This window comes from Corapipo altera, unplaced genomic scaffold (genome assembly GCF_003945725.1).
Source record: "Corapipo altera isolate COAL_440 unplaced genomic scaffold, ASM394572v1 1, whole genome shotgun sequence".
Lineage (NCBI taxonomy): Eukaryota > Metazoa > Chordata > Aves > Passeriformes > Pipridae > Corapipo > Corapipo altera.
The window spans coordinates 13,470,881-13,494,224 of NW_020884873.1; the positions used below are offsets into that span (position 1 = coordinate 13,470,881).

Genomic DNA, 23,344 nt, shown 5'->3' on the forward strand with positions numbered 1-23,344 from the left:
CAGGATGCATTGAACTGTAATGGAACATACTGAGTACGTGTAACTAAGAAATACTGGAAAAGTTATGCAGAATATTATGTAGAAAAGTTATGTAAATGTGAACTAAAATTACTTGGGCAGATCCCAGAAGCAGGCAAGACAGAGAGGTGTTCTCCTTTTATATAGGTAAACCACTCAAGGTGAGGGGGGAGAATAGCTATCATGAGGAAAAAAGCATGCTATGCTTACTCTGTTTCTTTGCTCTATTTCTTTATATATTTTATTTTGTTGCCTAGGTCTTCTTGCAACAGTGCCTTCTAATCCAAATGGAAATGGAAATGGTGGCCTAATGGGCTATTCACCAGGAGAAAGCATTTCTGGTTGTGGTAGCACAGGAGGTCAGTCAAATTCTTTCAAAACATAGAATTATTGGAATGGAACCACACAAACTTCTATAATGCCCTTGCCATTATGTATTGTAAGAAATAACTGTTTCCACAAGACAGTTTTGAGTGCAAGTCAGAAACATTTTCAACTTTACTCACTGTTTGATAGTATTTATATAGAGACATCTTCAAATTATTTTTTAATCTCAGATATGTAAGAAGTTTTAACCTGTTTTCTTCCCCTCTAAAAATTACTTATTAACATGTATCAAACAGTTTGATTTTCTCCTAGAAGTCTGTAAGCATCCTGACACTTATAATAAGGAGTGACTTGTGAACTTTCAAGTCAGAACTTTGAACTTTTAAAGTTTTCTGATGCTGGCATTAGATTGCTTACTGGAATTTATTGCTACTAAAAAAAAACAGGATTAAGACTGTTAAGTATTTTGTACACCTTGGACTCTTCATTGTACAGGGATACAGCAGAACTGAAAATTTACTTATATTTTCTCTAGGCTTTAGTCCAGGTTAGAAGCACACTGTGGAAGACTGAGCTTATTGTTCTTTGCCAGAACAGTTCCTCTTGAAGATTTAAAGTCTAGACTCCATAAAGCTGGGTGCTTGAACTTTTATAAGTTCAAAAGATTTAGAAGACAAGAAGGGTTTAGTTTTAAAAAATTAACATTATGTGCACTCTTTTCTCCTTCATATACACTGAAATGTAAACTTGTACTTACACTTTTCACATCAGAAAATGTATTCCTTTTGTAGCAGGTTACAGTGTATTCATCTGAATTTGGAAAGACAAAAGCATTAGAGCTTTGGACCCGTTTTGGGGTGGTTTGACAAAAAAAAAAAAAGGCCACAGTAAGAAGTCTACCTCTTGAAGAGAGGGGAACACCTACCCCCACCCCCATTTTAAATTCCAAAACTGGAATTGTATTTTCTGTTATGTTTAAGTCTTTTCCCTGCCTCTCCAGGAGCTCAGCTGGGAACTGGTGATGCTCATACAGTTGTTCAGTCATGTGCCCTGGGAGACTCTCATACAGGAGCAAGTGGAATTCAGCAGCAAGGTATTATGGCAGTGCCTGTCTGTAGAGGATCTCCAAATCCTTGCAACTGTGGAAAACCAGGCAAAACATCAAAATAGCATGGATAGATTTTGGGTGACAGTTGCTGTCTACAACGTGAACTGGCCTTGTTTCTGTTCTTGAAACATAAAAATTATTTCTTAGAGTGAACTTGCTTGTCTTGTCACTTTTATCTCTAAAGTGAGCAGTGTTTGTATGTTTTGAGTGGGAGGGATCACAAGTGTGACTAAACAAAAATTAATAAACGTTATCCTAGGCTCTTGTAAATGAAAGATACTGAAAAAAGAAGTCCACCTTGTGTATTGGATAGCAAAATTTGTATGTTATCTTTTCTTGGATTTCACTGCCACTCTTTCCATATACAGTCAATTTCCATAGTTTTGTGTAGATATTCTCATATTGTGGAAGCAAATTTTTGTTAATTTAACTATCCAGAATCTTAAGCTGTGGTTTGTGTTAGATCAAAGTTGCAATCAAATTTAACACAACTATTTTTCCTTGCAGTCGTAACAGAGGTGGTGTGTTTACTGATCACGAAGTACTGTAATCTGTGTTTTGTTTAAGCATCCAGAACGTAACCGGAACACCGCAACTGTTCAGAACAAGAACCTTGCAACTGCTTCTGCTAATGGCACTATTTATGCAGAACACTGAGTTTCAAGGTTGCCAGTAGATAGTTTACGTGAATCAGAAGAAAGTTTGCGTCTTTCTTTTAAGTTACACTTGCTTTTTTTATTTTTCCACAACTAAGATTCACTAGTATTGCAATAACAAAATAATAAAGAGGATGAGGAGACTTGGCAGAAGTAATGTTAAAATTTATTTAAACTTAATTAAAGTGTTTGGACATATAAACATTCTGCTTGTTTCAAATATAATGCACAAATATGTAGGCACTTAATGTTCACTCTGCATAAATAAGTGCGTATATATTTAACTGCTGTGGGCTGCCGTGAGGCTTATTTTTCTTTTGCATAAGAACTATTCTGCATTCAGGATGGTTTCTGGCAGGATTTTTCTTGAAGATGGAAAATAAATCAATTGGCTCCTTTTTGTTGTTGTAAAGAACATAATTGTACACTTGCTTGCAGTTCTAAATTTTACTTATTATAATAAATATCTACTGTATCTGAACAGGTTACTGTCAAGCAAGTAGTATCTTACACTATGCTCATGGAGACAATCAGCAATCACACTTATTGCAAGCAGGTAATTTAAACAACAACAAAAAAAACCCAAACCACTTTTCCTGACTATATAAAGGTGCAATAGAGCCTTAATGTAAATACTGATTTTAAATTATCAGGAAGAACGGCCCTTGGTACTGGCATTAGTGCAGGGAAACGCCCAAATCCAGAAGAAGATACTCAGAGCGTTGGACCAAAAGTCCAGCGACAGAGCACAAATTAAACTGGTAAGATCTGAGACACCTTAAAGTTATCAAATCTCTGTACAGATTTTGTGTCTGTGATAACATTCATGTCGCTGCAGTGCACAGGATCCTAAATTATTGCTGTGAATATTTCTGTTCCAGGTACTGTACAAATAAACTACAAAATCCTGGCTCTAAGGGAGTTTGTGAACTATGAAATAGGAAGTAGTTACAAAAATAGAGCCAGACTAAAGATTATCAGACACAGATCCAGGTGTTAATGAAAGGGAGATGGATAGACTGTGGTTTTACATGTTAGCAGAGCTGCTTAAGTAGCTTCAGTTACCCTCTGCTCCCACATCTCACCCTGAGCTGTGCCAGTAGTACTGTTTGTGTGAATGTATGGTGACCTGAATCAGAAGACTAAGGCAACTTACAAGGAAAAGCTCATGGCCTGAATTAGAGTTTTAGAAATACAAGTGGACTAAGCAGAACATGTTTTAGAGACAGACTGCCAAAAACCTGTAAAATGCTGGTGTAGTTACTGTATGTGAAGATGTAGGTACAAATACGATTTGAAGATGTGAGCATTTGTCATTGGTCTGTAATTGAAGTAGGGTACTCAGATTGCTGAAGTTTGTCAAGCTGTGGAGAAAAGGACTTGAGTTTGGAGAAGGAGGCATTGTAGATAGATACACATAAACAGGTGTGAAAATATAGAGAGAGAGGCAGTAAATTGGAGAAGGAGTTCACTATGTGTAAAATCATCAGCATAGAGAAGATAACTGGATTTTGTGTTTTGGATAATGTTACTTGGGAATAGGATAGAGAAAAGAGAAAGCCAAAGATGTTATACCCTCTCCCCCCTGAGCTTGATTTGAGAGGAACAAGGAAGATGACCTGAAAATAATTAATACTAAGTTAAGTTAAAGAATTATTGCTTAAGGGGAAAGCCAAAGAATGGAGGACTGTCTGAAGCAAGAGGAGACAGGATTTAAAACTAGGAGTGTGGCTGCGTGGATTAAAGGTTATTGAGATGTCATTCCATCCTTATCTTTTTTTAAAAAGTAAGTGGAGAGTTGGTCATTATGGAGTTTGAAGAAAGGTAAGACTAGCACAACAGGTGGGATAATAGCACATGGAGAAACTTTGTTGGAATTGGAAGATAGGGATTCTGCAGAGCAAGTATAGGAGATGCATTCAGCATCTCTAGAGGTAAAAAGGGAAATTCAGTCTACTTCATGTGGATTTGACAGCAAGATCTAATTTTGCTTGTTATGTGGCATCAGCATTTTGTCGGAAGTTACTGTGGTGCATTATGAACAATTGTGTTGCAGTGATTTGATTCAGTGCAGAACCACAGCATTGTTTCCATAATGCTGTCAGTTGAAAAAGTGAGGTGAGACCTTAGTGATTGATCCATCTGCTGTTTTCTCACATACTGGAAGCCCTGTAAACTGTGCTTCTATGTTCTTAAGCTGATTTCTGGTTCTTGGATGGGCCTGAATAGAATGTAATTCCAAGAGAGTCTGTGTTTCAATAGCTGTCTAATCCTTAGTGTGTGTAGATTCATTCAGCATCCATGTTTTGTATTGCAGAATTCCTTAGGTGCTCGTGTCTGTGTAGAAGAAGTACCCGCAGAGCAAACGTCTGGTTCCTGTCTAAGCTCTTTTTCAATTGAGAGACAGGTTGGAGGGGTTTCCAGTTGGCAGAGAAGGCTGATTTTGCTAGGGGTGCTCAAAGCATGCTGCTAAAGCATTATAATCAATACAAAAATCAGCAAGATCACACTCAAAAACACTGCTGGCAAAAGGACATGCACTTCTAATAGCACTAAAGTACAGAGGCTTGTGTTGGGTTTCTCTTCTTTTTTTTTTTTTTTTTCTCTTCCCCCCCCCCTTTAGCCTCTAGGGAGTGAGAAATAAGAATGCTCAGTATTTGAGCTTATGCAAATGGAGGGACAGTGCTTTCTGCACTGAGAAGGGGGGAAAGAATATTGGTCCCTTGAATTACTTCTGCCTTCTTCAAAGACTCACATTAAACTGCTTAAGAATATTTTCTTTCTTTTTTCTTGCAGCTTTATTGGAAAAGAAGTTTACCACTCAAAGAACACACGGGACAAAATTCCTGCTACTCTGTATTGGAACTAAAGTGTTGTGAGAGTTCATGTTCTAAAATGACATACTTTTTCATAAATTATTTTCAATTGTTCTCAGTTGATGTAAACAAGTCCAATTTTTGGAATGCATTATTTCTAACTGGCATTTCTATGGTTTTTAACTTTTTAATGACTCTTTCACAAAGGGCAAATTGAGTTTTGTATATAAAGTATTTGGTGAAGAATTTGCTAACTTATTGTAAATATAAATATTCATGATTAGCGATAGACCCATCAATATATTTTTGATAATCTTTCATGTATATGGTAGTAGGAAAAGCTGTAGTGCTGTTCTGTAAAACGGATGAACATAGAAAGTTTTGAAATTTTTAAATTGTTATTATTTTTAGATTCCATACTTGAGCTCTGTATGATCGACTTCATATTTTCCCAATGTAAGTGCTTAGGACTGTGTTTAATCAAATACAGTAGAGTTGTAACATGATTTAATCACATCTGTGTATAAAACATATGCCAATTTTAGTCGAGTTGTACAATTCTCATGTATATGTCCAGTCCTTGTATTTCTCAGTTGCCTTGTTCAGTAATGACATACCTTGTTAATAAAAGAAAATTGTATATATAGATACATATGTTTGTCTTTTGTGTATTCTTATTGCTCCAGTACATATTTCCAAACAAAACTGTTTCAGGAAAAAATTACTGTTTCAGGAAAAAAGGAGGGAAATACACTTTTTAGATGTAATTCAGAAGTGATAAACAGTGAACTATGCTATCTTTCACTTCAAGTTTCATGATACTGAAGCAAAACACTATTCAAATTATCCAGGCCTTCTTCTTGAAACTGCATGCATGTATGTTTTCTGACCATTAAATGTTTTTCACCAATGTATTTATTAAGTGTTTCTCCAAAATCCATGTGTTTGGTTTTGGGGTTTTTTTTTCCCTGCTATAATTATAATTTGCTTGATAGCCAGGAAGTCTTTCCTGCACTGCAGCTAATTTGCTGCTCTTCGAGGATGTTAATTTCAGATTTGCTGAATTCTCAGTCAATACTGTCTCGATTGTTAAGAAAAGTTATATCTAAATGTTTTTTCAGACCATTAACACCTCTGAAGACCCAGTATGAATTGCTACATTTTGCATATAACTAGGTCAGTTACCTACTTGAGTGGGTGCACAGATTACAATCTTAGAATACCCTGAGTTAGAAGGGACCTAGAAGGATCACTGAGTTCAACTCCCACCCCTGCACAGGACAGCCCCAAGAGTCTCACCATGAGCCTGAGAATGTTGTCCAAACACTTGAACTCTGACCTGTTCCAGTGCCCAACCACCTTCTGGGGGAAGAACCATTTCCTAATATCCCACTTGAAACTCCCCTAACACAATTTCATGCCATTCCCTCGGGTCCTGTCCCTGGTCACCGGATAGATTGGTGCCTGTCCTTCTTACCCTCTTGAGGAAGCTGTAGGCAGCTATCAGGTCTTCCCTCAGTCTCCTCCAGGCTGAACACACCAAGTGACCTCAGCTGCTTCTTGTATGGCTTCCCCTCAACCCTTCACCATCTTTATGGACCTCCTTTGGATGCTCTCCAACAGCTTTAGATGCTTTTTATATTGTGGTGCCCAAAACTGCCACAATATTCAAGGTGAGGCCACCCCAGCGCAGAGCAGAGCTGGACAATCCCCTCCCTTAACCGGCTGGTGATGCTTTGCCTGATGCCCCCCAGGACACGGTTGGCCCTCCTGGCTGCCAGGACACTGCTGACTCATGTTCAACTTGCCATCAAATAGGACCCCCAGGTACCTTTCTGTGGCACTGCTTTCCAGCATCTCATTCCCCAGTCTGTCTGTACATCTGGGGTTGCCCCATCCCAGGTGCAGAACCCAGCACTTGCCTTTCTTAAAATTAATATGGTTGGTATTAATTAATTTGTGTTAATTATTAATTCTAAAGTGGAAGGAGTTAACTGTCTTCTTCTTAGTGTCGCATTGGTTACTTCCAGACATGGGGCACTTCCCTGTGTCCATTTAAAATTCAGATTAGATTTGTGGTTTGACAACATACGCAGCAGGGCACTTGCATCAGAATAAATTGCCATGGTACTAGATTTTTAGATTATAATTATTAATATAAATATCTCTATGTACTGCTTTGTATACACTAGCAAACTTAAAAGTACTAATAAGAAAATACAGGCTTACTGTCTTGAGGCAGAGAATCTTTGATCGATATTGAAGAAGAAAAAATGGTGAGAATTGAGAAGCAGATGCTAAGTATTTTTCACAGATCAGTCCAAGTAGAATGGGGGGTTTTTCTAGGGACATATGTAATCAGTAGAATATACAATTCTTTTGTTCTTTTAAGTAGTCTGAAAAAGAAAAAAAGTACTATAGGAAGTATTTTATTCTGTCAAGATCATATTGAATTTTTCTTCTGACTTATATTAAAAAGAAATCATACCATCTAAATGTAATATTCCACCTAGGTTTTCTGAATGAATAAGCTATGAAACTCCCACAGAGAAACTTCATCAAGGTAAAAACCTACACCTAAATATTACTTTCCCTTCAACCAGTCTGGAAGTTCAATAGGCGAAAGAAGAAATTTCCCGAGGATTTTATTTCTATGGTAAATTAATTCTCCCCTCCTTAACTGCTGAAGGGATTATTCCTCTTCTTGGTGTAGGCAAATCCTTAGATTAGCAATGAAAATCTGTGGCGATGATGTTTCACTTGTGTACCAGCGTGAAGGAGTTCTGCTGTCCGAACTGCAGTGGGAGAAACAGTGTGTAATTAGGTTAGTGTGAGAGAGGGGAGAAGTTGCCTTCAGAGTAGCAATAACTTCATAAAAGCCCTTTGCCTCAAATTCTTCCCCTCCACCTAGTACTTGCTGACCACAAAAAAAAAAAAAAAAAAAAGAAAAGGCAAAGTCTTTGGCTGCACAGAAAATAAAATGACAAACCATTGTACCATGTGGGCGTTTTGTCCCCCCACCTCCTTGTGATTTTTCAAGAAATTGGACATGTGCTATAAATCCAGGATGGAAAAAGGCCAGGATATTGTTTCTTATTAGACCTCTCCTCCAGAAATGGAGCTTAAAGTATTCCTCAAGAAAGTTCTGTTCCCAAGGCATTTAGCTGGCCCTTCCTTGGGCTGGTAGGAGATGGGGAGAGGAGTGTTGCAGACTGATAGTTTTTGGAAACCAAGTACCAGGAAAATGTGCTCTGGAAGTATGCAGGACAACTAGCCAGTATTTGTGATGGGGGGGAAAAAAAGCAACAACAAAACCCCCCCAACTTTCAAGCATCTTCAAGCCTTCAGAAACGGTTTCCAAAGGGACTTTGTGTGGTCTGCTTCATAGTGGTGCTACCTGCTTACAGAGGTTTTTGAAAGGAGGGGAACAAAAGGAATTAAATTGAGAGCAAACCTGTGAATGCCTTGCAGAGGGAATCCTGGGATAAAGTGGAATGAGAACCACCTGTTAGTTACAAATCAGAAATTAGTTTTGTGTTAGACTCCGCGACATAGTTGACTGGTTTCTGTTGGAAGATCAGTGTCACCGGCCTTTCCATAACTTCGAAATACTGTCTGTTGTTGACTGGAGTAGGGAGCAGCAGCGAGCTTTGACCCACAGTTTACCACTTCCCCACCTGGTCAGGAAAAGGCAGTTTGCAAAGGCAGCCAGGTGCTGCCACTCCCCCGGGTGATGATTTGAAGCCTGGCTTCCCTCCGGGCAGCGCTGGCTGCAGCTGTCTGCAAACGCCAGGAGAACTGGATACCGGTCGTTTGGGCTGCCGAAAGGGATGCTCAAGAGGTAAAACACAAAAGCCTTCAAGTTCCTAATGTCTGTGCCGATGTTGGCTGTGGTAGAGTTAATTTTCTTCACAGCAGCTCCTGCGGAGTTGCGTTTTGGATTCGTGCTAAAGAGTTCCCGGGGTGAAAAGCTCGGGGGTGGTTTGTTGGTGCCGCCGCGCCCGCTCTCGGTCTGCAGGTGGTGCTGCGGGCGCGGGGAGGAGCGGGTTGGCCTTGAGCGAGAAATTGGGTTCTGAGAGGGGGGAAAAAAATCAGCTCTTCGTCATCCAGAGTATTCTGGTAGCAGCTGGGGGAGGAGAAATGCATAGAAATGGTAGAATTGCTGCACAATAGCTACTCTGTGCTTCCCAATCAGAAACCAGTTTCTGTTGTTCTGAGTAAATTCTGTTACTCTAAAAGTTGCTTTTCAGACGCACTGCCCTGTGTGCTTGCCTGCTTAGACATACGCTCTCTTTTTACATGCACTTTGCCTAGAGATTGTTTCCAAAAGCCAGTTTTTAAGTACAGTCAAGCTTTTACCTACCTGCAACATTTCCTGGGCTGTTTCTGGCCCCTGGGGACGCTTGTGATCAGAGCACAGAGCCAGGACCCCTGAGATCTGGCTTCTTGTCTCTGCTCTATCACAGACTTGCTAAACGGCCTCAGGTAAGTCTCTGCTCATTCCCAAGGCCTTCCTCCACAGGCTCTTGCTGGCAGCCGTGTTGCTGTGCTTTGTTATAAATTAGATTAGATTAGAGATTAGATTAGTTTAGAAGAAGCAGGCTGGAAAGAGAACCTCCTTTCTCCTCTTTATGCTCTTTATTTCCAATAGAAAAGTGTTCTTTAGGGATGGATTCCCTCCCTTAAAGGGCCAAGCAAATGAAATTCTCACACTTCAGCTGTTACCTCAGCTTTCAACTTGAATGTTTTAAGTAATTTTATTTTCAAAGGTGGTAAAAAATTCTGGGTAGAGGGGAAATTTACATTGGTCCAAAAACCACATGGAAATCTTAAGCAGACATAGAGAGATCATTTTAATGTTGATTTCAAGGAATCTAAGCTCCTGCTTTTGAATTGTGTGCACTGCAGACGCAAAATTAATTCAATGTTAAATTAAAAAATGCAAATAGATCTGATTTCAATAGTTTTTACAAAATCCCCTGCAGAATGGAAAAATGGAAGAGGTATAAAAAAAAATTGAAAAGATACCCAAATGGAGATTCTTTTTTTCAGGATGCTGTTGGTTTGCTTGCTTGAAAGACATCTTAGTGCAAATTTTGCAAACCAAAGCTCTTTCAGAAGAGCTGCAAAATGCCAAAGTGCAGCCGCTGTGCAGGATCACATCCAGGGATCTGTGGTTAGTGGAAGGTTGTACACCTAATGCAAGGTAAATTATACTTTTCTCTGCTTTTCTTACCCCTGCTAATTACACAAAGCACAAGAAGATAATCTTGTTAACTGTGATTATTCTGACTGGGAGTAGCTAGTAAGCACATTAATTAATAATAAGAGCAATTTATAGGCAGCAATTACAGAGAGGGAGAATTTTCTTCAGGTCTGTTTGGCTTTCTAGAGCTTCAGACCATGTGGTCATCACAAGGTCTTTAATTATCTGGACTATACTTGTTTCTCAGTGCCTTTTACCCTGACCAAACTGGGAACATTTTTAAGCAAAATCATCTTTACCTGCTAGTGATAGAAAAAGAGCACTGCTCTGATGAATGCCTTACACCAGCAAACATCAGTAATGTTGCATTCAGACGTCTGGGTGACTGCTTCACACACAAGAGCAGGGGATTTCAAGGAAGCTCGGCAAATAGATGGAAGGAAGATGATGGAAGTGGGGAAGGATTTTTGCAGAAACCTCAGAGAGGGAAGAAGGAAAATTAAAGAGATGGTGCAAGGAAAGTATCCAGGTGAAGGAAAGAAGAAAAAAATCAGATAAGAAATGGAAGTCCATTGGCAGATAAGGGTTGATGGGTACACTTAGCATTTACTGTGTCTTGACTAACTGGATAATTGTCCTTTTATGACATAAGCCTTTTTTGAGAGGGTGAAGAAGGAGAGAGAATTATCCTTGCAGGTATTTTAGATTATATGATGTTACAATTTTCTGAAATGCTTAGGGCTTTGGTTTCCAAGTGGTTGTGGATTCTACTACCAGTCCCTCTGGGGAAGAGTTATGGGGTAGCACACCCAGCTTCTCTCCTTTCTGCAGGGCAGCTGCCCCTCTGGGTGCTTCAGCATCCCCCTTGTGCACTCAGCCAGCTCAGCAAAGCATGGCTGGGCACTTAAGGGTCTTGCCTCATGCAAAGTATTTGCATCTGTGTTTTGGTTTTGGTGTTGGTTTGTTTGTTTGTTTGTTTTTTTGTAATTAGCGCAGTCAGGCCTTGATTTTATTTGTGACACCAAATGCTACTAATTGCAACACTTACTAATGAGGGGTCACCTCCTTTGCTGTGGCTCCTGTTGCTAGACTTCTGCCTGAGAAGCTGAGACTCACAAGAGAGTTTTTCTCTGTGTCACATGTGTTTTGAGGCTGAACAAGCCTTCATTTTAGGTGCTTACAGAGGCTGTGGTGCTGGGTGGTTACCAAGTGTCTTGGTGAACTTCAACAGCTACGTCATCCAACTCTGCTCCTGGGTAGCAAGGAGAGTGCTGAGGTGGAGTGCACCAAAAGCCATTTGCAGGGCATCACACTCCTTGCACACTCCTTGCACACTCCTTGCACACATCACACACCAGGTTACACTCAGAGTGACCTGGCCTGCCCCGCTGTGGTCCAAGTCACCATAGGGGGAATTAAGTACCAGTCCTTAGTTTCTTGTTGCTGCCTGGGCTCGAGCAAACAGCAGCTCGCTGGGAGACAGCTGCCATTAGCAGGCCTCTTCACGGGTTCCAGACAAGACTTAGAGCCTGTAAATGGTCACTCTTAGGAAAGCACAGGTTTAATCCTCTGGTTTAAGGTCAAAAGTGTTGAGTAAACCTGCAAAAAAATGATCAGCTCACAATTGGTAATGCCAAATCACCTCAGTGCATGTTTGAAGGTACTACCTGAATATTTCTTACAGTTTTACAGCACATACCATAAAATGTCACCCAAATAAATGAAGCCTGTAGATAGAAGAAAAATTATTGAAATGTTATCTTTATGACTGTTTAGCATTTGCACTGCAAGGCAGTTTGTCATGTGCTTACAGCCCTAATCAAACCTGTATTTGTGGATCCAGATAAAGACTAATGCAATTTTGAAACCACAGCAGCACTGCTTGATGAGCTCTCATCTAATTCACACTTTACAACCACCAATGGAAAATCCTGGGCTGGTTCTCAGGCTGTGTGTGCACGTCCCTTGGAATCAGTGGGCTGGTAGAGTGTGAACTGGTGAAAGAAGTCACTCTGCTGCTTCTCTCTTACTGCCGTTGTTAAAAAATGAAACCGTGGGAGATAGGAGTATGCCAATTCAAATTTGCATACCTGACCTCAGGATCTAAATCAGACTTAGATGGCTTATAAATAATTAATGACAGCAAAATGTAGTCAGAGTCTCAGTTTTGAGCTATTTTTCATCTGGCACTGGTGGGCATGTAGCCTCTTTCTGGCAGGTACCATGGGTGCGTAGCTCCTGCCCAAATTCACTCCAGTACTCTTTACCTGGACCTCAGCTGTTAGACACACTGACTACTTACAATCTTCCCATAAGCAAGCTAGCAATAAAATACATAGGTGTGTGATTTATCTGTGGAGACTGTGTCCCAGGCTTATGTCTTCCTCTTCATGATCTGAGCAGAGCCTTGAGTCTCTCCTCTGACTGCCCTAGCAAATGCTCTAAGATTAGACACAGTTCTCTGCATGCAGAGCCAAGCCTCAGTTGTGAGCCATTTTGCATTGTTTGGTGGGTCCTGTTACTAGTTAGTGTGATTTATGTTTTACTATTGCTCCTGTGAGAGCGGCATCATTGTATGGAGCATATTTACAATGGAAAGAGATTCCTGTGGCTTCACCGAGGTGGTGGTGGATTCCATTCCCCGTTTATCTTAACTATTTTTATCAGACACTCTGGGGTGGGTTTCTGTCTCTACAGCTACCATGATGCATTTTAACATGGCAATGATTATGATCCATAAGTTACTTTCAGCATCCAGTGCCTCAAAAAGGAAACCTAGGTCCCATCCCCACCCAAAGAAATCTTTCTTGTATGCAAGAGCACTCATTTTCAAGCCAATTGCTTCTCCTGGGACAAGTATGGATGAATGGGCCCTTTTTTCTCCGATGATAACAGCAGTCTGACGATTGTGGCGTCTCCACTGGATGCCGGAGGCAGGCAAGGGTGGGATCTCTTCCCACTGGAATTCCATCTCTTATGATGAGAACCCACTGGCAGAGCTTCCCCTCCAGTTTCTCTAATTTCGATCTGTAGTTCTTGTGCCTGTCTACACACAGAAGAATAGACTGTGCTGCTTCTAATTAAGAAGATCATTTCAAAATATCTCTTGAACCCTTGACCTTCAGAATTCCCTCAGACAACATCCCTCTGATTTAGGTAAAGCTCTCTCATGGGTAGCCGCTCTTCATGTGAAAATAGGTAGGGTGTAATATTTATACAGTTCAGTTCTGGGTAGTTGAAACTGCTCTTAATTGCTCATGATTTCAATCCAGACAGCTGGTTTGTTTTTCTGCACCACTCCCACAGGAGAAGCTGCATTGCTCCATGCCTCAAACCCCCAAAGGCCTGCTGGTTTGCATAGCATATTGTCTATCTACCACATTCTCAGTAACACTTGACTGAGTAGTAAAAGCCACCATGGTTTGTTCCAGGCATTGAGATGGAGAATAGACAATATGTAAAGCTTTTTGGCTTTGAAAATTTGGGATTGATTGCACTGGGAGCTGAATGAGCACGAAGAGGGGAGGAAGCAGAGCTGTCTTCTGGGGCTCTGAGCAACACGGCAGACCTTGTTAGGAGGGTAGATGTTATAAAACCTCTTAAATGGTAATCAGAGGTTAATAAGAATTCACCTTAGACTCAGACTAACTCTCTGAAGGTCAGAATAGATATACTTCATTGCTGCAGAGCGCACTTCGCCAGAAAATTATGCATGAGTAGGTAGATCCCAATGAACAGCTAGCAAGCAGGAATGGCACGAGAAAGGGAATGACAGGAAATGTGGTTAATAGTTTTCCTGAGAGACTGTAAGAGAGAGTGTTAGAAGCCACAATAGGCCAGGTAATCACAAGAATGTTGTAAACAATCAGAGGCCAGGTAATTACAAGAATGTTGCAAACAACTTAAACACAGCAAAGAAGACAGAAAAAAGGAAAAAGAATCTGCTCTGTACACATATATATGAGTGTATGTGTGTATGGCCTTGTATAATAAACCTGAGTAGAGGACCAGTAAAAGCAGCAGTACTCTTGAAAGGAAAAGATTGATGAGTTGGATATTGCTGTGGAACTGAATGTCTCATTACAGACAGTGAATGAAAAATGGTCTCTGAAAATGGGGAAAAAAAATGAGAAGGAACTGAAGTAAGATCCAGGCAGCAGGAAATTCAAAGCACCTACATATAAGTGGAGAAACTACTCCAGCTGAATCTGTGGGACCACAGCACTGGGCAATAGCCTCCTCCTGCTCCATGACCCTCCCTGTGGGAGCAGCCTCTTACACATAGCTGAGCTTGGGCCCAGGAGGAAGGTCTGGACTGGGCTGCAACACAGGTGGATGTGGGCCATTGCATTCAACATGCAGCATCAAGCAACCACAACCACAGAGCTGCTGCCTCCACCACTTTCTGAGAGTTTCACTCCCAGACCCTTGTTTTCTTAAGATCAGGCAAGATGAAGCTGGAGGCAGTGTGTGATGGAGTTTTCCAAAGGATAGTCAGTCATGCTTGCTTGACCTGATGACTTCCTTGGGCTTTATGTTAGGACTTCATTTTGCAGGCAGGGTGAGCCAGGAGGGCTCAATCTCCCCCCTTCACATGAGGGCTTTACTAGCCCTGCCTGTTCAGCACACCTGGCAGCTCCCAGCCCTCAGCCAGCTCCCACTCCGTCAGCTGTGTCTGGGGAAACAAGGCACAAGGAATAATTAGGGCACAAGGAATAATTCAAATCAAGCAAGACCTAAGTAGTCTACAGCAGGAACCAGCAGTGTGGGACCTTTCAGTTAATTTGTAAGTGAAGGAATATCTATTTCTAGGGCAGACCCAAAGTCCCTGACAGCAAGAGAAGATGCCCAGTAGTTTGAGCTTTTGGCTGTGCACTCCTTGTGGGTGCACAAACTTTGGTGCATTGTGGTGTCTTAGGCACATACTAAATGTGGCATACATGATGTCTCTTTGGACAGCTAATTTTGAGATGCATTTACGAGAAACTTAGTGGGTTAAACTGGGGAAAAAAAAGTCAATGCAGAAAAAGGGCTATGTCTAAAAGAAGCTGGGAAAAAAACCTGACAGATCAACAGTAATGTTAATAAGTTTTAAATGTAACACATAGGAAAGCAATGGAATGAAAATGCTTTAGATAGAAAAGGAGTTTATTTGGATCATTTTTCCTAATACCTATCCTATGCCTTTTATGTTTGATTTATTATACAGGGTGAAATGTCCTCATTTAATTTTTTAAAAATGGCTTCACGCACATGAATTGTACCATCCACCCATTTTTTTAAAAATAAGAAAAAGACTTTTGTAGCTAGTGGTTCTATTAATTTGGGAAAGATGATGGGAGTTAGGGGAAAAGGCAAATACGTACATCTGCTGTGTATGAAAATCATTGTGTTGTCCCTTCCTTATTTATTGCCATCTAACATTGTCTTTAATGGCAAATGCTCATGACTGCACAACTGCAGAAAATACCAAGGAGACAGAGTACACTCAGTAAGACCCTCCAGCCAAACTGAAACTCCCCATAAGATCTCCACTAATTAAAATCTCTACAGATGGGTTCCCTTAATTGTAGGAAGTGGAATAGAATCCCTATAATTAACTCTTCACTCAAAGGCTTTTTTTTTTTTCCCCTCAGCATCTGGGAAGAGCAGCAGTGATTGTTCAGCACCTCATTGCTGGAGTCCGTGATTGAGTTTCCAAAGCGACCCACTTCCCAGGGCCCCACACCAAAACCAGCCTCATCTCTTCACTCAGACTCCCCCAGAAACTGCACCACGCTGCACTGAAAGGTTTTTGTCTTCCCATGGATCACACCACCAGTATCCACTATCACAATGTCCATTTCTCTTTGTCTTGGAGGGAAATGTTGGTTCTTCTCTGAAGTATTTTCTGCCCTAGAGAGCTGGAGGGTGAGCAACTCTTCTGTGCTGCAGTGCAGGGAGAGATGCCAAGATGTGGAGAAAGTGATACTGAGGGATAACCGAAGGAAGCTTGCTGTCCCCCTTGGAGCAGCAGGTGGTCCTTTGGCAGACCTTGCCTTATGATGGGTTTGTGGAGCATCTTACAGTGTGGTACCACCAGTCCATAAGGACTGCCAGCCAGTCCTGTGAGAATTTATGCCTCTGTTTCCAGAGCTTATTGTTTCTTCCAGTAGAGCTCTTGCATTTTCTCTCTGCTCCTGTATTTAAAAGCCTTTGTCCAGATCCCACAGCATTTTATGTCCTGGTTACTACCTCCTTCTCCTCTTCCATCCCACTATCCTCTTGTTACCACCCTTATTTGCGCACTCTAAGTTCTATAATTGCTTCAGCCTTTCTTGTTCAGAGAGTTGTTTTTCCTCCATTAGCTAATCCACTGTGCAGCATTGAATCCCATCTGCTGTCCTGCCTTTTCTTCTTCCATCTCTTTGAGTCAGTGTGCCAGAACAGGGCACAAAATGACCTCTTCCCTTTGGCAGCTGTAAAACTGTGGGTCTTTTTTTTCTTTTTTTTTTTTTTCTTTCTGCTGCAGTGATACAGTGAAGAAAACTTCCTAAGAAATGCAAGGTGGTGCCAGACAAACTGAAAATTGTGTGCTCCAGCTCCAGGCTGCCCAGCATCCTTGATCTTCTGGGACAGCTTGTGTGCGCTGGTGTTGGTAATGCAAACAACCAGGACATTGGGTATGGACAGCCCCAGTCCCTAAGGGTATGGTAACTAGTACCAGGAGCAGCTGCTACAGTATTGACACACATGCTTTATCCAAGGGTTAAATTGTCACCACTGGTGTTAAATGTCCTTGGTCTCTGCCATAGGTGAGCCACAAGTATGGAAGAAGCAGTGGCACTTTGCACATGGTGATTTTCAGCACTGAAGCAACATATTTCTGACCATGGATCAACTCGCCTGAGGACCTCTGCCACTTTTTGGGAAAGCAAGGAGACAGCATCTGGAGAGAGGTAACACGGTAAGGGAGTTTTGAGGGACCCGTGGGCCTGGAAGTAAAGCAGGAGTCACTCTGCAGATTTCAGCCCTTCCTAATATTGGTGTTGTGGACATTGGAGGATCCATGTCTCCTGAATAAAGAGTAGCTCTTTAGAGGTCACGTTCCTCTTAGAGCTACTTTCTGACTGCTATGACTAGTGTGGCTTCTGGTGTCTTGCCTTGGAGGATTTTCCACAGAGACCCTTGTTCTTGGGGCTCACAAGCGTGTCAAAGGTGCTCTCCAGGGAGCTATGGGAGTGTGGGACCAGCTGCAAGGCTTATGTGCATGGTGGCTGCAAAGGCTTCCCTGGAGAGTTGCAGCTTTTCCACAAAAGGAGCTCAGAGGGCTGCCTTCCTCTCTTCCAGAATTACTAAGGTGAAGGTCTGCTGGAAGTTCAGAGCACATCTAGGTCACAAGGGCATGTGTCACAGACAGACAATTCAGGAGAAGACACGGTCTTCTACCTAAGGTAGGGTCTGCAAAACGACATAGAGGCTTGCCTGTGGACTTGACTAAGAAAATGTATCTCATGCAATGGCGGCTCTCTGAGCCAGCCCTGACCAAGAGCAGCACATTCAAAAGGGAAGAATATGTACAGGCAGAGGGGCACTACAAAAAACCCAGCAGATTTCCCTTTCTACCACTCAGTATTTCTTTTACTGCAGTGTGTGAGTACAAATCACTTCACACTTCTGCTGAAGGCATTCCCATGTTGTGCAGCACAGCACTGTACAAGGCAGATGGTTAACTGCTGCTTCTCATGTTTATCAGGAAAGAAAGCCAGTAATTGAAATAATGATTGTTTAATTGCTCATACCCTTTCACTTTGGTCTGCAACAGCATTGTCAGAGTTTTCTATCTATGGTAGTTGTTTTCCTCCTGATCTTTAGGATGAGTTAGTGTTAGGAACCCAAGTCTGCTTTTAATTAGTGTTTTAAAAAATGCTTGGTTTTTTTTCTTGGAAATAACTCAAGCTTTGGTATCACTGGAGTCGCTTGCTCCCCGAGATGAGCTGTCAGCAGCTGTCAAATGCCCTAGCATAGTCTGCTGGCTACTGTGCAGCCAGTTTCAGGCATTAAAGAATTGCACATTTTGCTCATTGTAACCAAGGAAGATATATTTCAAACCACAAAGATTCACCTTTGGACCAGACAGCGCCTTTTTGAATGTGAAGCAGGATCCCCGTGCTTGTGCCCACATAAGGCACTAACCTGCAACTCATGGGCCTGAGCCTGGTTCTACACATTCACATATTCAAGAGCAATTCAGTCCACATAAAATTTTCAGAAATTATGAAGGAGGCCTCAGACTGCATCCTCAAAAATTACGTAGCTACTGTACAAGCTTTTCACTGCAATCCAATTTTGAAAATGGGATATGCCTTAGAAAATAAGGAAAGGTAAGCATATTTGTGCCTTGTAAAGCCATGGGGCATCATGCCCCACCATCACACTCCTTGAAGATGGTGTACCCATCCCTTTTGCTCTTGTGCACAGTATTGTGGCTGTATAGAATTCTTTATACCTAGTTTTTGGGCAACAGAATTTATATTCTGCTCTGCTATCAGCTTCTCTCTCTGAGGTGATGACTCTTGTTCCTTCCCTCTGAGAGCCCGTAGGAATAGCAGTCCAGTCCAAACCATTGCTTCTGAATCCAATGTTCTTAACAAAAAGAGTTCATTTGTTGGGCAGAGGGCTTTGTAGAGAAATGCAAAACAATCTTTAGGGTTCAGCAGAACACCCAGGTGTACAACTTAGTAGAGAGAAATCTAAGAATGTGTTTAAGTGCACTGCTGGGTTGCTGCTATAACCCCTCAGTCACCAACAGACATGCAGATAGAGAGGCACCTGTCTTAATTGCACAGAATATAGGATAAACAAGACAAAAATCCCCCAATTTTTGCTCCCTAGCACTGGGCTGGCTGTAAGCTGAGTCTCACACTGCTTCCTGTGGTCTGCAGCAGTCCAAATGTGCCATAGCCTTCTATCCTCCACATTAAGCCAGAAGTGGTGTAGAGGCACAGGTTACCTCCCTCCAGCAGGCAAACCCTGGTGCCACTGGAAGCCCTGTTCTCTGAAGGGCTTGAACTGCTTAAAGGGCAGGACTTGGGTCAGACTTGCTTCTCCCTGACCTAAACAATGCTTCTGAACATGCTTAAAGTTGGGCGTGTGGCTAGAGAGTATTTTTCTTCATTCACTGCTTGAAAGAAGACTGACACAATTTTTTGAAAAGCTTCTACCAAGTCTATTTAATCTGCAGGGATACACCCAGCAAGCGATTTTTCTTTATAGAGTTCTGCTTGCTATTTCAAGAGATTGCTTCATGCAGATTGCTACCTCAGTGAAGTTACCTTGCAAATCTTTGTGATGATCTAATTAATTTTGCTGAAATCACTTTAGAAGAAGCATTTTCTACATAAAGGCAAGGTACCCACTGTCACCCAGTGAATTTTTAAATGTTTTTTCGTTTTGCTTCAAGGGTCTTTGTTGTTGGGCCATCAGATAACATGACTGGAATACAAACTTTTCTCTCTACTGCATGTATAAGAGTGTAAAACTAAAAGTATTGATTCAATTGTACACTCAGCTTGTGAGAGGCTGTCTGGTAGCTACTGCTTTTCTACTGCAATTCTGCTTAGCTCTTCCTGCAGAAAGCATCCTGCTGCCTTTTCACACCACAGGCTTGTTCCCATGTCTCCAGAGTCAACAGGGGTTTCACGATTGATTTAATTTTTTTCTTAACTCCTTATTTTGTAAGGTATGTTGTAGGCAGTAAGGTGATACAGAATCTGATCCTGTTTATACTAAAGTCAATATACAATGCTAGTGGATTTTGATGTCACTGGATTAACTGATGTAACTAATATATTAGTTACATGAATTATATTGTACCTATATTTGCAGGCTGGTGTAGACCATGAAACACATCTGTCATACTTGCCCTGGCATAAGCATAGACACAGATTCTAGTCTGAAATCCTTAGCCATAATCATGTGGGAAGTCACTGGACACTGACTTACCAACTCCATGAAACCAAAGCACAGCCTGGCAGTTCTTTCTCCTGACATCAGTAATTCGAGGAGTGACCTGTGAATACCCAGGCATCTCCACCAAGAATAATTTCTTATGTGTAAAACTGCAGGCTGAAACCATCCAATATGAAAGAAAATATGGTGCGTGAAAACATGATGATCTTTGGACATTTAACTTATCAGTTTTTGGGGTGGATACTTGCCCTTTCTACTGATCTCTCAGGGGAATGGAAACTCTTGGTTTTTTCTCCCAGCTTTGTCCAAGTCAGTGCTGTAGTCAAAGGTAAAGATAAGTTATCTGAATGTATTCACTTCTCATTTGAGCAATGTCAACTTTAATTGTTTTTTGTATACCAAATTCATTTTATATATTTAACTCTGCTTTCTGTTTTGCTTTCTACCATTGATGTATTGCAGCAGATATGAGCCTGACATAGAAATGCAAGAAGGAAAAGCCTTCAAGGGGTTGGTCCTTCTGAATAGTTTGATTTGTTGACATCGTTCTTTATCTTGACTTGCCCTCCCCTGACAGTACCCAATGTCTCTCATATGAGACTTGTTCCTTTTTATACTCCTGTTGGGGAGAATTGTGTGCAATGGCAATTTTTTTAGGAGGGCACTTTAATAAATGTTCATGTACACTAAATGAGCTCTTCTCAAGCACAGACCATTTGGTCTGGAAGGGGAGTTTGGGCTGGGAAAGAAGAAATGGGACTAGAAACATTGGAGAACAGCAGTACTTGCCACTAACTAAATGTAGCTGGAAAGATAAAATGGTTTGTGGAAGTAACTCCACTCTACTTACCCTTTTTTCAAAGCTCCTGTGGCCAAATCTGACCCATTAATATTTTTAAATTTGTGAACTTCCAGTAGAAATATTGATGCACCAGGAAGGCAGAGACTGACAGTCAGTGACTCATCAGTGTTATTTTATAGATTGCCTCTCCTCTTAGCTCTTCTAATTAAATATTCATTTCTTGGAAATGCCCTCCCAGTGCATCTTTGCTGGTTAATTATAATCCCTTCACCTTGACTCTGAAATGTCTCCCACAGATCAAATGCAGTGGACTGCTGCACCTTACCCAGGAAAATCTTCCACCAGCTCCCTGGGCTCATGGAGGGTGACATTGTGCCCCTGAGGTTCTGCCCACTGGGTCCTGCTCAGATTCTGCTGGTTTTGCTGTCAGCTGCAGGGAAACCACAGCAGCCTCTGCTTGGAGGAGACCCTCTGTCTTCATCAGTGCTCAGACTCTCAACCTGCAAACTCAGTGAAAGCTGTTATAACTGGAAGAGGATTAATCTTCTGTTAGTGTGAACTGGAGCAATGGCATTTAATTAAAACCCAAACAAACAAAAATCCAAACCACAAACAAAATCAATCCACATGTCTTCTCCAGCTCTGCTTATAACTTTCCATGTGAGCCTAGGTCAAATGTAAGCAAAGTCCACACAGATTACATCTTATCACTTTTCTCTGATCAAGTCAAGCAGATACCCAAACAATCTTAGTCTGATGCGATCTGTCTTTCCTAATATCACATTGCATTTTTACCTCCTTTCATTTCTGCATCTTGATTATTTTTTCCTCCAATATCTGTTTGAAAAAGTTGTACATGATAGAGGACAGACTATTGAACTGTACTTTTAAAATTATTTCTTTCCCCAGCTCAAAATGTGCCCCCAAAGTCTTTCAAACCCTTTCAGTCATCTAAGTGCCTGCACAATTTCCATTACTTCTTGTATGTTAACAACATTGCAATACTTATGGAAGATATGCATAACCTTGAACTGCCAGTATACACAGACTTTCTGGCTGTTCAACATCAAATTAAGTTTTTAAGAAATTGGACATGATGCATTTAAGGCTTTCTCTATTTCCATCCTTACATTTGTGCTTACATTGTACTGCCATTTAATCAATAGTTAACTAACATAGGCAAAAATTTTAATCTGTTTCATTTACTCGAGTCTCTCAGATCTATAGAAAGGATCTCCTGTTTTTTTACTTTCCTATGCAAAAATGTCATCAATTATTAATCAAAGCGGACTAGATTTCATTGAATATCTGACTTCCTGCATTACGATAGAGTATGCTTAAATGTTAAAGGGGCACTCTTTCTTAAAAACCATGCTAGGGTAGCTTTTAATTGCAATATGAAATGGATCTGCTGGTAAAGCCTAGATGAGTGTAGGCATGAAAAGTGGGCTGCAATGCTTTGACATGCAAAGGGCTTTAGCATAAGCACCGAAAATGTGCAGAACAGCAGGCTACACAAATGTCCTGTTGGACTTCAGCAGAAAGCCTGGAGGATTTCTTTGCTTCTCTGGGGTGCACAGCAGGGACGTTCACCACTGTGCAAAGGGCAAACAGACCCCAAATCCAGATCATTTTTGGAAGAAGAAGTGGGGGGATGACAAAAGCTGAATTTCAAGGCTGAGCGTTTCTTTCCTGCAGACATCTCTGGTGCCCCTCACCCTGGCTAGCAAAGAGGTCCTGGGAATCCTCAGCCTGCCGGGGCTATGCCGGGGCTGGGGCTGCTGGGGGAAATGGGGATGTTTGCCAGACTGGGACTCAGACCTTGCCTCAACTTTCAGCAAGCAGCTTCCAGTATTTATTTTAAAGCTCTGTTGGCTTAGTTAAAGCCATGCCTGTCATGATCATTATGTTCAAAGGCAAGCTGAAATGACTTAAAGACACATTTAGGAGGACCATGAACCCTGTCAGAATTGATAACTAAGGCCTTGCTTTCTTCATTATTTCCACATGCTCAATTTATTGAATATGTACAAAGAATGAATTGGAAACAAAGTGCTGTATTTGTGAGACATTTAAATTATGTATTAGTAGCCCGAGACACTGTGGTTAGCCATTAAATAAATAATCGTAAACAGACCAATTCAGAATGATCCATTTCTATATTTACATTTGTGGCCTAAGAGAGGAAATGGATGCTTTTCACAGAGGAAAAAACATTCATCATGGGGTCTTCCAACTAAGGTATTCAAGTGCTTGTAAAAATGGCATTTGAAACATAGTATCAAATGGGTTTTCAGCATCCACTAGAAGTGGAAGGCATCCGGATTTCTTTGTGTTACTTTTTTGGTTTTTATATGATGTATGTATTCATTTTGAGAGAACTGTAAGGACAGTTTGTTGTCTGGGCTTTTTTTTTTTTTTTTTAAGAAAATGGTTTTCTGTTAATTAAATTGGAATTCA

General features: G+C 41.2%; 1 protein-coding gene across 2 annotated transcripts in view; it reads left to right on the plus strand.

Annotated features, from left to right (window-relative positions):
- CRY1 (cryptochrome circadian regulator 1) overlaps positions 1 to 5,577 on the plus strand; it is a 39,560-nt gene extending 33,983 nt beyond the window's left edge. Inside the window, exons 10-14 of one of the 2 annotated variants that reach the window (XM_027657540.1) lie at positions 276 to 377; positions 1,346 to 1,438; positions 2,594 to 2,665; positions 2,763 to 2,870; positions 4,906 to 5,577. In XM_027657540.1, the coding sequence (XP_027513341.1) occupies positions 276 to 377; positions 1,346 to 1,438; positions 2,594 to 2,665; positions 2,763 to 2,866 (371 nt within the window). In that variant the 3' untranslated portion in view covers positions 2,867 to 2,870; positions 4,906 to 5,577. The other variant, XM_027657549.1, reaches the window with a different exon arrangement.
- Positions 5,578 to 23,344: the final 17,767 nt, after the last annotated feature.